Raw genomic sequence first — 15,958 nt, forward strand, 5'->3', positions numbered from 1 at the left:
TACAACAGCAAAGTTACTGAATAACTTTATCTGCCATCACAAGTAGTGAGTGACGGTTAGAAAGAATAACACCAGTCTGTATCAGTCCCTCCTCTCTCCCTAGCTGCAGGTAACGTTACCAGGTAGGAGGAGGAGCGGCTGGTTTGTCTCAGCCAGCAGAGTTTTTAAGACTACAGACCAGTCTGTGCTCCAGACAGACAGCTTTCTATTTAGCTTGTTTTTATTTGGCTAATGCCAAGCTAGCGTTAGCTTGTATAAAACATACAGGATGAGATACTGAGGACAGATGATTAAATTAACCATTTCTACATGTTTAACGTTACCTTACAGACAGGTGTATTGATAAAGTATTGTCTTTTTACTTGCGAAGGTTTTATCGCACGTACTTACAGTAACGAGCGTAGCTGCCATCAACTAACGTTACGGTAGTTTGGAGCTAACTTAACCCTCACCGTATTCCACCGCGACGGCGCAGCCTCTCGCGCTGCTGCCGCTGTGTGTGTGTGTGTGTGTGTGTGTGTGTGTGTGTGTGTGTGTGTGTGTGTGTGTGTGTGTGTGTGTGTGTGTGTGTGTGTGTGTGTGTGCGCGGAGCCGACAGAGAGCACTGCAGACTGCAACCTGATTATTTTCTTATCCACTGCGTTTCAAATTAAATCACATTTGACGCTCGAGACATAATGTTACATCATAGGACCCGCAAGTCTCGATAGCAGTATCTATAAGCTCGAACCTTAGATTTTCGGGTTTTGAGAAATTTTGGAACCGGGTCCCGATCATCCATTCCTATTACCCGCGGAGCAAAAACATAATGCACAGCAGAGTATAGGGCTGGTAGACTTAAAAATATAAATTCTCATTAAATGATGCCGTTAGTCTCCCAATATTACGTAATTTTCTCGACATGTCAGGCAACCCAGACAAAAAAACTGCCGAAACACGGGAGCTACTAAAGTCCGGGAGTTTAGAATTGAATTAAAAATGAACTAATTTATCATTTATGTGCCACATGCATATTTACTTCCCCAAACAAAGACACAAAAGAGGAGAGAAGACTAAATCATGCCTGCATGTGTGCTGACTCAGCAGGGATATTATGAGAAAAGTTGATCTACAGGAAAAAACACCTGAAAGCAACACCTGAGAGCCTTACTGCATCATAGTTTAGATTTTGTATTGTCACCTGAATTTTGTTTCCCTTTACATAAATAAATATTTCCATCATAAACTGGTGCAGAAAATGAACTGTTTAATGCTCAAAATGTCTATATATAATTCAGTATTGAAAATTGCTTAAAAATTGTGTTAAAATCTAGTCTCAAGTCTTGTCTCATCTCGTGAGCTAGGTGTCTCGTCACACCTCTACCAGCTACAAAGCACCAGACAAACAATTATTACACAGAATCAAAAAATGAAGCTCCAATAAAAACACAGCCTTACATTTCACATACCATTTATCACATTGAATGTATTCATGGCCTTATTGTTCTTCATAGCAGAAGATTGTTGTAAGAATCACGTTTGAGCTAAATGTCCATTTACACTGAGACAAGCGTGTTTTTTTGCTCCTCACACTGGAATGAAAAACAATACTGCGAATGGGCATCATTAAGAACATCCACTTCCAGCAGCACTGTACCACTGCAGTTACAGCAGGCATATTAGTTTTGAAATAAGACACTAAATAAATAAATACTCACTCCACAAAGAAACATGAATATCCCATGATGCTCCTGTAAGATCTTAGGCACAGTCAACCTGACGTTGGAGTTGGGCCCATAAGGATCGAAGAGTAGTTCTCTGGAGATAAACCCTTTTCGCTCCAGAGTCCAGACATCAATCTCTTCCTGGCAGTATGCAAATGTGCAGTGACCGGGGTACAGGCACTCTTTCCCAACAGCCACCTCTGAAACAACACAGGTAACATTTTAGTATGCGCTGTTATCCAGACATCACTTGTGCAATAAGGGTAGGTATGGATGCTAGGGGATACTGAAAATATTTAATATATTTAAACCTCAAATTTTCTAATAGTAATTCCTTATAAAATGGAGGTAGCCATTTATGATCCTTTTCCCCCTCTTTGTTAGAATCTAAGTAATGGGATTTGTAGGTAACGAAAAAAAGAAAATGGTCCATGGGGCAAATGCAATATTTTCTGACCAAGGAATTTTACACATTTCGAAATGTTACCTTTGCAAATGTAATAAGGTCCAACGTATTGGGTTTTTGTTGGTCTGGGCCGAATGAGCTTCCACGTTTTGTCTGGCAAGTGTTTGATTCTGCCAAGTAAAGCATCTTTTTTGCATTTATGCTCTTCTGTATGAAGTGTGTAATCCAACACACCGGGTCCTGTGGATAAAAACAACCATTAGACTGAACTTTACCACTAACCACACACAACTGGACTGTTAAAAATAATTCCTCACCAGTTTTGACGTAGCAGATTGAGCACGCTTGTTTGAATTCATGTGTTTCAGCTAAGGGATTCTTTGCTAAATCCACGGCAGGAGGAAAGCCCTTCACTTCAGGCATACCCACAGCCATTCCCATTGGGGTTTCATTACTGTTCAGCTAATAAAAAATAAAATATGAATAATGACAAGATATAAGCCTGTAACAATGTCTAGACTGACAATGGCTAATAATTAATACGATTAAGATTACCTGTGAAATGAATGAACTCGGAACATAATCTGAAATTTAAAAAAGAAAGTTGAAAGTATTGTTCAGCTTTTTGATACTTTTATCAACAGTAATATTAGTACAATATTCATTTGAGCAATGCCATGCTTAAGCAGGCCAGGTAAGAAAGTAGAATAACCTGTTTTAAAGTCTGTTATGGTGAGACTATCCAGGGAGTCGAGCGGTGGTGGGAGGGGGTCAAAAGTGTCCATCCCAAAATATGCACTTGACCCTGACTTGTGATACAGCGGGGGCAGCGTTACGGTGCACTGCTGGGAACTACTGTGGAGAAATGGGTTGATGTGAGATGGCATCAGGAATGGATTCGACATGGGACTGCCTGAGGCAATACTGGTTGGCAAAGGAAGAGGACCCCTCACTGTGGGTATAACCTGAAGGAAGAGACAAACACGGGTCACACTTCTGTTCAGGTACTGACACATTGTCCCATTTGATCACTGAGCCCCTGCCGTCATATCTGCTCACTGACCATGGCTGATTCGGGGCCAGCTTGGTCCAGTAGATCATCTAGGTCGTCCCCAATGATGTCTGCGTCGAAATCTTGACTGGTGTCAAGCATCGGGCAAGGCTTACCGGTTCTACACCCATTAACAAATGTGGGTACCGGAAGAGGGACTGAAGAGGGTACAGAAACAGGGAGGGAGACTGACTCGAAGCCCGGTGGCTCAGACGGGGTCACAGATGAGATGCTGTTGTTGAGAGGAAGTTCATCATTCACTGCTTCATTTAGAGGCGGGTGCGCTGCCACTGGAGCTGCAACTGGAGCCGCAACACTGCTATCCTGAGACAGCTGAGGCGCTTCTGTAACACATCAGGGAAAAACAGCATGAATAACTTTTGTCCTAACCCCCTTTAATTATCAAATCAAACCTGTGTAAAGTATTATCCTAACTTACCAATTTCTATATCTTCAACTGAAGAGCCATGGGAAAACTGAATAAATGGGTAAGAAATTAATTGAACAATGTACTTCTTTGGAGATTATTGATAAATATTTCAGATTGTGCAGGGGGAAAAGTTCAGGAAAAGTCTCTTACTTTGTCACATGGAGCATCTTGATAACTTGATCCTCGCAAAACATTCAAGGCAGGCTGTTAAAAATGGAAAAAAAACTGAAGTCAATTAAATTGATGATTTTATGTGAATTATATAGTGGGACAATCCCACAAAAACTGTCAAAATTTTTCTAAGCCATAAATTTTAAAGCAGATTCATATTTGTTATGACATTATCATGTAGAACTAGTTCTTCGGAGGAAAAAAATGGTTTCAGTAAATATGATCATGACGACAGTTTGAGATATTTCCGGACACACACCTTACTCCTTACATAGGCTTTACGGATTTTCAATCCCAAAATTTTGGCAAGGTCCTGAGTCAGCTGTGTGACACTGGAATCCTGGGGAAACAAAGTAAATTAATAGTGTTTAGTCAAACACACTCTGTACATTCCCTTCCTTTGATCTTTGTGCATTTTTGTAATGCTTATAAAATTGTAGAAAATGCTTTGATTACAATATTCTTGAATTTTATGTAGTGAATACTACATACTGAATACTGAAGGATCTGAACAAAAAATAAATAAATAAATAAATGGTATAACGTGTATTTTTGGCCAAATGGAAATCCAAATGTATGATTCCAGTAAATATATACATTGTTGAACTGATTAATAAAAGGATTGTCATAGATGTATTGGCTAAACAGGTACACATGTACTTGATTACTATGTAGTCCATTCACAGGATGACGATTAGCTAGGTGCGGTCCAATAGGCTGTTTGTAGTTCACGTAATTCAGAATGAGGCAGGAAGTGAAAGGCAGAATGGACGAGATGGAGGAAAGCCCATACTGGGCTAGTGATTGTTAACTCACTGTGTCGTCCCAGTCAACATGTAAAATCCAGAATCGCCCAATTCTTACATTATGGCTAAAAACCTATTTTGGAGGTCATAATGACCCTTGAGTGAAAAGTGTCACCAATTCAGTGTCCAACCAACTGTGAAATGTGATCATCAATTCTTGGGTTATGAGCAAAAACGTGCTTCGTGAGGTCACAGTGACCTTTTATTTGACAACCAAATTCTAATCAGTTCATACTCGAGTCCTGGTGGATGCTTGTGCCAAATTTGAATAAATTTCCTCAAGGCACTACAGTAATATGGTCGCAAGAATGGGACAGATAGACAACCCAAAAACATAGAGCCTTTGGCTGCGTCTATCACCGGGGTGCAGGCATAAAAAAAATTATTTTAAACCTGATGTGGACATCTGTAACATAAAATGTGAAATGTGGCTGCTAATTACACCAAAAGGTACGTCAGTTTAACCTGACATTTCTTAATTCAAACTAAAAGGTAGCGCACCAATAGTAACGTGTCTTAATGTTGAGCTGAACTCAATGACTTCCCTGTGTCTACTGTTCCTGCAGGCAGCTTGGACAGCATTTAAAGTATTTGCTTACAACAACCAAAAAAAAAAAGTGCGTGTCTCTCCTGCATATTTGGATACATCAACATAAAACACACAGACACTGTTAAAGACCTTACCTGAGGCACTGCTAGAGAACATTTGGCAACAGCCTCATAGGCCTCTTGATGTCTCCCCAACTCCTTTAAAGATTTTGCTTTCCTGTACAGTGCTCTGTAGTTCCCTTCATTCAACTGGAGAGCCTTTTCACAGTCTTCTAATGCTTGGTCATACAGTCCCTGAGAAAAATAAATAAATAAAAAAAGATGTCCCAGAGTTTGAAAAGCTATACTTAACCATAGTACTGTAGTAAACACAGAACAAAGAAGCCACTCTTTGATCGCAAATTGACTTTGCATGTCCAGTGAGTTGAGTCAGGTGTGGGTGTGGCCTCCCTGAAGACAGCAGAGTGCCATTTACTGCCATGTAACATGACTCAATGCAGACAGAGGAAGACTAGATAGAGGGACTGGATGTTCCTCTGAAAAGCATTTCCCCCAAATGGAAGTTTTCTCAGTGGATCTTAAGTTTCTCCATTGATTTTCAGGGTTTGACAGCGTTCAGTGTGAAATATGCCAACTGCTGCACCAAAAGATTCAGATGTAAGAATTACCACTACAATGTATGGGAGGGTAAAAAGGGTGAAAAAAAGAAGACTACGGTTTGTTTTATCAATTTAAAAATGTAACGGTAGCCTGTAAGCTCAGGTGGTATCACGGTATAGCAGGGCAGTGTTTTCCTTATATGCGTTCAGGAGCGACAGTGTGCCGCTGCTGAATTGTGACCGCTGCTACTAAAATTTCACACAATCATTATCATATCAATGCGCTACTAATTTTCGCTCACACACTGTGTGAGCACGGTAACACTCAGCGCTTGGCTCGCTTCCTCTCCTCGTTCTTCACAGAACATCTACGTGACAGATGATGTTATAGCAGGAGGGGGGTGCGTAGCAAGTGTTTGATTGTCCAAGCGGCAGAAAGTGACGTGAAGTGAATGACCGCAACAAGAAAATATTCTGGCAGTAAATGTACGGTGTCAGTTTCGGTGTGTCAGCTTCTCAAGACCAAGAACACTCCGTCTGTTTCCCCAACTGCTGGAAAAATTAAGCTGGTTTGCGCTAGCTAACATCTCCCCTCCCCTTCAGACTGAGCAGGAAAGCTAGTACGCTACGTCTTTAGCTGCTATGTAACTTAACATTAGCTGAATTTATAGAAAGTAACTGGTAGCTGTATTTTATTAATACCTACTTGTCCAATGTTGAGATCATCAGGTACAAATGTAGACTAAACTGGTGTAGCCTACAGCTCTGTCCTGTACAGACAGGTACATCCTAAATTATTTTTCAGATGAGTCTGAAAAAAAATGGTTGTTAGGAAAAGAAAGGACGGAGGTGACTGGAGGTTAGTAAAGCAAATTAGTGATGCAAACTAGACCTTTTTGAATTTTAATGTGCAAATAAAATCTACCTCAGAAAGGAAAGATTTTCTCATGCTGCCTATTTTTTATATTAATGTCTATAGATTCTGAGGTCATATTAACAGGGTTTTAGGGGGGGATGCTGTGCCATAAATGTAAAATCACTGCGGTGAGCGGAACAACCAACCAAGTAACCAAATCTAAAGGTTGTAGTTCCTCCAGTAGGCTGATCTTCGGGCGTTGTTTATTTATTACCTGCTCTAGTTTTTCCAACTAATTGTTCAGAGATATGGTGAAAATAATGGCCCAAGATAATGTGAAATTACATATTTTTCATTGGTAAATGTAATATTTTCTTGGGGAGAACCCCCAAACCTCCCCACCCCTCTGACCATGACTACTACGACCACCACCAAAACATTCATCTAAAGCTCACATAAAACGGCGGGAAAACACTGAAATTTTAAGACATGTTGTGTTGGGGTTTTATATTCAGACATACTATGCACTATGCGCACACAAAAAAAAACTGAAGGGTATTTAGAAATCCCGAAGGTATGACTTTTAATATCAAAAACTGATAAGCTGATGCTGTAATGAGGTGATGTGTTGTAGTGTACTCCCTCAACGTAGGCGGGCAGCATAGCGTAAAACACCCCGACATCATCTTCAACACGATAACCCCTTTCATATCCCATTTTCCCCCCTGCAGTTGGGAAAGAACACACACACACACACACACACGCGCTTTACTTTGGTCTTGAGAAGCTGCAGCCTTCATTCACTGACAAACTAACCTAGACTGTACAAATGTACTGCCTGTCTGCTCAACCATCACTCTCACTCAGCCACACACTTACTACGCACACAAAAAGGAGCTAATCATTGGCGACTGCAAGGGGTGGGAATACCGTTACAGGACTAGTTACAAAAAAGGGAAAAAAAACTCTGCCCCTGTTTGGGTGTGTTTTGGTTTAGTCCTGATGATAAAAGTGCTGTGCGAACATCATCTTCGTTTAGACTACACAATGCAATCCATGGTACACTTTACCCCGGTGAAATGTCAGGAAGGTATGATAAAATAAAATACTGCCCAAGCCTATTAGCCTGGATTGTCAGCTTGAATAGTATTTAACAGAGAGTTGGCAAACTCTGAAAGTAATGTAAAGATCCTCTTTTTCTCCAAATATGGATAAATGATGTAATGAGAAATTCTAGCATTGATATATTAAGTCAAATTTGAAAACACTCTCTTGCTGTCTCAAATTTCAACACGCTTTGGGTGTTGAGGTTGAAAAGCGCTGTATAAGTACAGCTTATTTACCATTTTTGTTTTGAGAAATTAATTATTTTGGTCATTTACGATCTATTCTTGAACTAATGTATACATGAATAGCAAAATATTCTGCTGTCCTAACTAAACAAGGTCATAGTTAACGTTGCATTATGGGCCACAAGCAGGGGACCTTTCTAAAAACTCTTGTTTAATGTTAAAGAAACTGAGGATAATAATTGCAGTAACATTTAAGAACCCAGTCCCTGTTTTATTCTGACATTTGGTAAACAGAGCAAGCAATCCAACCTGTGGAAAACGCCGGAAACTTTTGGCCAATAACCTAAAGGATGCAGGTTCTATTAAACCACAATATAGGGCTGGGCAATAAAACAAAAATGACAACTATCACAATATAATTTTCCTCAATAACAATATAACAAATGTTCAATAATTGTTTGATTTAATTCATTTCAATTACAAACAAATTAGCACTTTTCTATTAAGATATTTATTTTGTTGATGAAAGGGGACTTAAAAATGATTTTACTTAACTTTAACATATTTGTTAAAAAAATATTTTATCATAATTGTTTTGAATGTTCTACCTCAGATTTGTTAAGTGGTCCACTGTTTAGCATGTGTTTGTAATTTTTCTGACCATAAACCATGTGGTTTCTTCAACTTTCAAAGAAAGAAAGAAATAATGATTTCACAATTTTCGTGATGATTACCGATATTGTATGATAAAACATTTTTGGCCATATCGCCCAGCTCTACTACAACATAAAGCAAACAATTTTATGAGACCGAAAACTGTCTGTTGTATTGTGTGCATGTCAAAGAGAGTTCAAAGTGATTGGAACAGAAACTGAAAGACTCAGGGTCAGTGGTGACGGTCACCACGTACTTACCGGAACAATGTTTAGGTACGCAGCGGCCCGATTAGCATACAGCTTTTCCAGTAAACCTGTTGGAATACAGATTTCTTCCGAGTCAGCATACTCTGCTATACTCAAGGCTTCGGTGTACATCTCAATGGATTTTGTCCAGTCCCCTTCTTTAAACACGTCATTTCCTTCTCCAAAAAGATTCCACACGAGATCCTTAATGAACACCTGAAAATTTAAGGAGGTACAAATCAGTAGAAGCTACACACAGTGCAGCGTTGTACTTTCATTCAAGCACCTTTAATTAGGAAAAATTCCTAAATCAGTGTAACTCCGTACAGTCATGCTAGATGGAAGCTGAACAAACCACATTAATATTTACATAGCATACCTCATACTTATCTTGACTTCCAGGAAACGGAAGGGTTGATCTGAAAACAACAAAAGGTTCATGTTACAAACCTTTGAAGTGTCAGCAGAACAAAAACAACATAACCGGGAGTCAGACATTAACAGATCTTATTAGAATTCAGTTGCATTCAGGGCTAATAAGTCTATTCAGCACAAAGTAGGACTGAAAGAAATTCAATTAATCTACCAATTATTTTCTTAAATATTCATTTAGTCATTGTACACATCTTATTGTTCATATTTATCAAAATCACTTGAGTGAATCGGGTTAATTTTCAATGTATTTAAAGTGATGCAACAATAAATTTCAATATATTTTAACATCTATATCACTACAGTTGATACAGTATATTCTGTTCTGCACAGTCACTGAAAAACAGATCTGAACTTAAGATGGAAGAACACACAAATAGAAAGGTGTGTGTGTGTGTGCTGATAGGTTGCTGTGTGTGCAGGTGCTGATGGCATTGGCCGGTGAATGCAAACAAGTCAGCAAAAGCAACATGTAAACAAAACTTCGCTCTTAAAAAAAGAAAGACAAACATTGAACTCAGCATTAAAAATATCTATAATTGTTATATTTTTAAAATGCTATGTTATTTATATGGTTGATGTGTCCAATTATACCAAAACATTAAACAAAACAAAGCTAATTATGGCTGTGTATATACTATAGATGTCTCAACATGGTTCAAATCAGATAAAAATATCAAAATAAAAAGACATTATTACTGCCCTGTCATGATTTGTGTTCAAGGTAATACACATCTGCATGCTGACAGAACTAAAGTTCCTGTCAAGATTAGCAACAGCTATTACTAATCTGGTACATTGCTAAATTGGGCAGATGATTTGTTTTACATTAAACCAGCTGTATCGTCAAAGGATGTGCCATTACATGTGATGATGGAAAATTTTGCAATAATAATCACAGCGACACTGTTGTGTTATGCTGGTTTCTAGAGCAGCTGGCATTTGAAGTTGTCTTTCCTCTTTTGCACACTGCACTACGGGGGCAACAAAGTTTTAGTTTAGATCACTGGAGGCATGCTAAACTCGCTTTCAGATTCCAACTAATGAAGAAAACAGCTGTAACACAAAGGCTCACCATACAGATAACACCAGCAGCATGCTGAAGTTACATTTATAAACCTATCAGTAAATGGTTAAATGTAGTGACTCATTCTAATTCCTGTTAACACTGCTGTTTCTCTTTCCGATCCATTTCCAGCATCAGTTATTCATCTTTAAGGTGTAGGTTGCTATATTGTTATTATGAGGTATTTACTGACGTCAGTAGTATTTTAAGTATCACTTTTGTTTATGAATAAAAGGCCCTGTCAGATTAGATGAAATGAAACACTGCGCTGCCTGGCATAGCTCCAAAACAATGTGGACATACTACTACGAGTCGGCCTGATGCAAGAATACATCCCACATTAAAAACAAAACCAAAGCAAAGCCAGTATGATCAGCTGCCTCGCTGACACCCAGCTGATCTGAACAACAATGCATGGTGTAAGGCTGACAAATCACTCTTACATCATGCTGTCTATAGAGGCTGCTTTCTCATTAAAAGGACCCGCAAACACAGGCAGCGACAGCAGCAGGAAAGTACTTGTAGCCGATCTTAAGAAATCCCAACTGATGTTTTTCTTATCCTACAATGTTCCCAAGATAGGATGATAAGAAAGACTAGTGGGTATGGCAACATTGGAAAGTATCAAACATAAGATCTGACCAGTTGTTACACTTTACACAAGCGTGCTACCTATTAGGGTATTATACCAAATATTATACAAGTAAATTTCAGGGAGACCCTCCACCCCAACTTTAACAACCCATGACACTTACTGGATGAACTGCAGGCCTTTCTGAATCTCCTGCCAGCGACTTCTTCTGTCCTGACATGCTCTGGACATGTTTGCCTGTTTTAATATCCACTCCTCAGCCAGCACCTGAAATTATTATGATATACAGCACTATATTTACTGATGAATGTCTCTGGAGAAAAAAAACTCAAAACAATCACAATATAAAAGCACATCAGCTTATCATTAATCACCATCAGCAGGCTGCCCAGCTGGTTAAGGGACAGATCATATGTTGAGTGTTAGTATTACTCATATTACTGAAAGTCTTTAAGAGCTGCCTCCAATGTGTATAGCTTCCGCATTTAGAAATGACGACAGACAGTTCCGGAAATTACGGATTAACATTTTAGTTGGCTTGCCAGGTTATGACGCTAACAAAATAGTGCAATTTAAGCAATGTTACACTGAAACCTACACACCTGAAGCTGTGGAAGATAAAGGGTGCGCTGGGAAATTGTCTGATTATATCTTGCGAAAGAACGGGGTCCATTATCGGACATAATTTCTCTGGAGTATTTCAGATTTTGTAACGTTTGTTTTCTAACACATTCACATGTTTCAACATACGGGTAAAAATATTTACATTGGGTAAAAAATATATAGTTTATATTGGAGCTTAAAACGTTATCGCCATTTATCATGTGTTTTTTCATGCAGTCACAGCGCATAAAACCGCCAAGCCAAACTGTCAACCCCACCACGTCATAGCAAATGTTTAATACTCATTATTGTTTTGACCATTTTACTTTACACTCATTTAAAACTTACTGCCAATCAAATGAGAATCTGGGTTAACGTATTATCACAAAATGTTCAACGCATGAGTCAGGAAGATGGTGATGAGGTGAGCGGTTATGGTCAGCAGAGCCAAAATTAACTTTATTCAAGCATTTTCTTGTTTATAAGCTTTTATCGCTAAACAATCATGTCTGGTAGAAGACGGCGACTTCCACTGACTGTGGAAAAATACATGCTTTAAGTTTTACGGATAAGAAAGCACCCTTACAAGGAGGTGTCCGATAACGGACGCATGCCATTTAGCGCACGTGTGTTACCGCGGCTTGGGACCACAGAGTGTACACTTTTCGTTAGCAATCATCATCTGCTAGCAGTGGGTTAGCAATATGTAGCTCACATAGTTAACCACTATCAATAACACATATAATCCCAACTGATGACACTCAACAGTTTTCTCCGCTGTTGGAAACACACTGACCAAAACCAGCTACATGACGTTATCGGACTAAGTTTCTAGGAAGTAGACTGAACCTAACAAAGCACAGGCATGTACAAGTTAAACTAGTTCCCCAACGCAAACAATAGCGAGCAGTAGATGTTCAGCTCCTGCCCGAGACCTGACGTATATACCACAAATAATTTAACAATCGCTGCTGTAAATACTTACATGAATATATCTTTATTCCAGACAAACCTCGCGTCGGTTATCTGAAAGGAGGGAAAGTGATTTCTCGTTATAGCTAAATTAACTTGCCTGGATGTGCTGTATCGGTGAAGGCCGCCCTTTGCTTCTTCTTCCTCAGTCTTCTGAAGTACAGCAATCATCGACTCCAGCGCAGTGCTTCCCTCTACAGGCAGTAGAAATGTTGAAATGTACGAAAAAGGACAATGCAACTTCAACATAGAGCAATAAACTAATATTTCTATTATAATAATGGTACAAATAATGATTGTTGTTCTTATTATATTAGTATTGTATCATATTAGTTATATTATAATATATTAGTATGTTGTTTTTATTATTAATATTGAATATAGACAGATCAATACAGCTGTTTTATGCATACATTTAAGTTGTTGTTTATTTGTTTGTTATTGGTGTAGTTTCATTTAATATATATTAATTTCATATGCACATTTGTGGAACAAAAAATGGCACAAAAACATAGCAATAAAATGCAGTTATAAAATATATAGAAATAATAGTCTATCAGAATACAAATTCTAAATTAGTTCACACTGAATTAGTATTAGTATTAAGAAACGTTTTGTAGTTTTATTTTATTTTATCTTGGTGTATGCTAATGAGGATTATTACCTTGTAGGTAATAGCTGACCATGTGGACAAAATGTATTTGTCTTTGAGCCATTATACTTTTGTTACTTGCAAACAAAACCAATCAGTGAGTAAATATGTGGTAGTGTGGGGTAAGACGGCCCCCAAGATCAGTGTCTATTTGCTGACATAATGTAAAGTAAATTAAACACCTACAGTTGACAAATTAATTTGAATTTTATCAAATGTAAATTTTGTGAGAAAGGCATTTTCCCCAGCTAGTGGGGTAAGATGCCCTGTCTAAGCTCAATGTCTATTTTCTGACACATTAAAGAACTTTTTTTTTTAAATTTATTTATTTATTTTGTATCTTTAAGAAGGCTATGCTTTGGGTAACATATGATATAATAAAATAAATAGCTACAGTTGACAGAATAATTTGTATTTAATCAAAGGCATTTTCCAAATGGGGTAACAAGGCGGCTACAGGCGCTGAGTGCGGCGCTATGGTCCGGCGGCCGCAGTTGCTTTCTCAAGCCCGAACCGTTGGGTCCACACTCTTGCCTAGTCTCGCGGCATGTGATCAGACTTTAGCCTTGCTGTTTTTTAACATTAGGGCAAATCCAGTGATAACGTTTTTGATGGGAGTAACTGGGAAAACCCATAGGGAAAAACAATCTTACCAAACATGGTTCCACCACAGCACTGAACATTGAACTTCACACTTATTGAGATATTTGGGAGGGCATAAAAACACATTCTCAAGGTTGTTCTCCTACATTAAGTTTCTCACAATAATTATTATTTTTCTTTGTTCAGAAAAAAAAAACTCCTTGTAGGAAATTGTGTACGTTTATATATTAATTTTGCACATTAATAAAATGCAGTAATAAAATACACTGCTCAAAAAAATAAAGGGAACACTTAACTGACACAACGTAACTCCAAGTCAATCACACTCCTGTGAAATGAAACTGTCCACTTAGGAAGCAACACTGATTGACAATCAATTTCACATGCTGTTGTGCAAATGGAATAGACAACAGGTGGAAATTATCACCCACAATAAAGGAGTGGTTCTGCAGGTGGTGACCACAGACCACTTCTCAGTTCCTATGCTTCCTGGCTGATGTTTTGGTCACTTTTGAATGCTGACAGTGCTTTCACTCTAGTTGTAGCATGAGACGGAGTCTACAACCCACACAAGTGGCTCAGGTAGTGCAGCTCATCCAGGATGGCACATAAAAAAAACAATAAATAAAAGGATGGCACATCAATGCGAGCTGTGGCAAGAAGGTTTGCTGTGTCTGACAGCGTAGTGTCCAGATCATGGAGGCAAGGAGACAGGCCAGGACAGCAGGAGACGTGGAGGAGGCCGTAGGAGGGCAACAACCCAGCAGCAGGACCGCTACCACCGCCTTTGTGCAAGGAGGAGCAGGAGGAGCACTGCCAGAGCCCTGCAAAATGACCTCCAGCAGGCCACAAATGTGCATGAATCTGCTCAAACGGTCAGAAACAGAGTCCAGATGAAAGCAGGTTCACACTGAGCACATGTGACAGACGTGACAGAGTCTGGAGACACCGTGGAGAACGTTCTGCTGCCTGCAACATCCTCCAGCATGACCGGTTTGGCGGTGGGTCAATAATGGTGTGGGGTGGCATTTCTTTGGGGGGCCACACAGCCCTCCATGTGCTTGCCAGAGGTAGCCTGAATGCCATTAGGTACCAAGACGAGATCCTCAGACCCCTTGTGAGACCATATGCTGGTGCGGTTGGCCCTGGGATCCTCCTAATGCAAGACAACACCTCGTGTGGCTGGAGTGTGTCAGCAGTTCCTGCAAGAGGAAGGCATTGATGCTATGGACTGGCCCGCCCGTTCCCCAGACCTGAATCCAATTGAGCACATCTGGGACATCATGTCTCGCTCCATCCACCAACGCCACGTTGCACCACAGACTGTCCAGGAGTTGGCGGATGCCTTAGTCCAGGTCTGGGAGGAGATCCCTCAGGAGACCATCCGCCACCTCATCAGGAGCATGTCCAGGCGTTGTAGGGAGGTCATACAGGCACGTAGAGGCCACACACACTACTGAGCCTCATTTTGACTTGTTTTAAGGACATTACATCAGAGTTGGATCAGCCTGTAGTGTGGTTTTCCTCTTTGATTTTGAGTGTGACTTCAAATCCAGACCTCCATGGGTTGATAAATTTGATTTCCATTGATAATTTTTGTGTGATTTTGTTGTCAGCACATTCAGCTATGTAAAGAAAGGAGTACGAGAGATTGAGAGAAGAGATTATTTCATTCATTCAGATCTAGGATGTGTTATTTAAGTGTTCCCTTTATTTTTTTGAGCAGTGTACATAGAAATAGCGATACCGGGAAATATTAAATTAGTAATAGCAATGGTCCTTATTTCTGGAATCAATTCAACCATTCTTTTCTTTTCTTTTTTTCATAATTTATTTGATCTGAAATTTTGTCATCTACAAATTAAGTTTGCACTCTGTTTAATAAGAGTTATCAAAACAAGTACAAATACGTGAGAGCAGCAGACATATAGATCTGTGTGAGGAAACACATGCCCTGGTCTTAATTTTCATCCTTTCCTGACTTATTTTTCTTTCCCAAAATTAGATTGGAGCTACTGATTCTCATTCAGGAAGAATTCACCCACAGACTCCCAGCAGGGCAGACAACAAACAGATCAAACATTAAAAAAAACACTAAAGCAGCAGTAATTATCCTTTTGTACCACAGAACACTGCTCCTTTGAAGAGTGACTTCCTCTTTCTGCATCTTATAAGTGATGTGTGAATTGTCAAATCCATTATGCCAAAGTGAAAACAACAGTCCAGAGTTTACTTTGGTGTTTATTCCACCCCAAGACATACTCGATTTGTTG

At 39.3% G+C, this 15,958-nt stretch overlaps 1 protein-coding gene across 3 annotated transcripts in view; it reads right to left on the reverse strand.

Annotated features, from left to right (window-relative positions):
* zc3h7a (zinc finger CCCH-type containing 7A) overlaps positions 1 to 13,869 on the reverse strand; it is a 20,066-nt gene extending 6,197 nt beyond the window's left edge. For 2 of the 3 annotated variants that reach the window (XM_046033577.1, XM_046033560.1), the window contains exons 1-15: positions 13,736 to 13,869; positions 12,444 to 12,624; positions 11,019 to 11,122; positions 9,145 to 9,184; positions 8,778 to 8,981; positions 5,252 to 5,410; positions 4,021 to 4,101; positions 3,741 to 3,794; positions 3,600 to 3,636; positions 3,173 to 3,504; positions 2,822 to 3,074; positions 2,665 to 2,693; positions 2,427 to 2,571; positions 2,191 to 2,349; positions 1,698 to 1,903 (exon numbers count right to left, since the gene is read on the reverse strand). In XM_046033577.1, the coding sequence (XP_045889533.1) occupies positions 1,698 to 1,903; positions 2,191 to 2,349; positions 2,427 to 2,571; positions 2,665 to 2,693; positions 2,822 to 3,074; positions 3,173 to 3,504; positions 3,600 to 3,636; positions 3,741 to 3,794; positions 4,021 to 4,101; positions 5,252 to 5,410; positions 8,778 to 8,981; positions 9,145 to 9,184; positions 11,019 to 11,086 (1,767 nt within the window). In that variant the 5' untranslated portion in view covers positions 11,087 to 11,122; positions 12,444 to 12,624; positions 13,736 to 13,869. The remainder of the gene's footprint in view (positions 1 to 1,697; positions 1,904 to 2,190; positions 2,350 to 2,426; positions 2,572 to 2,664; positions 2,694 to 2,821; positions 3,075 to 3,172; positions 3,505 to 3,599; positions 3,637 to 3,740; positions 3,795 to 4,020; positions 4,102 to 5,251; positions 5,411 to 8,777; positions 8,982 to 9,144; positions 9,185 to 11,018; positions 11,123 to 12,443; positions 12,625 to 13,735) is intronic. The other variant, XM_046033567.1, reaches the window with a different exon arrangement.
* Between the last annotated feature and the right edge of the window lie 2,089 nt (positions 13,870 to 15,958).

The sequence above is a fragment of the Micropterus dolomieu genome, linkage group LG02 (genome assembly GCF_021292245.1).
Source record: "Micropterus dolomieu isolate WLL.071019.BEF.003 ecotype Adirondacks linkage group LG02, ASM2129224v1, whole genome shotgun sequence".
Lineage (NCBI taxonomy): Eukaryota > Metazoa > Chordata > Actinopteri > Centrarchiformes > Centrarchidae > Micropterus > Micropterus dolomieu.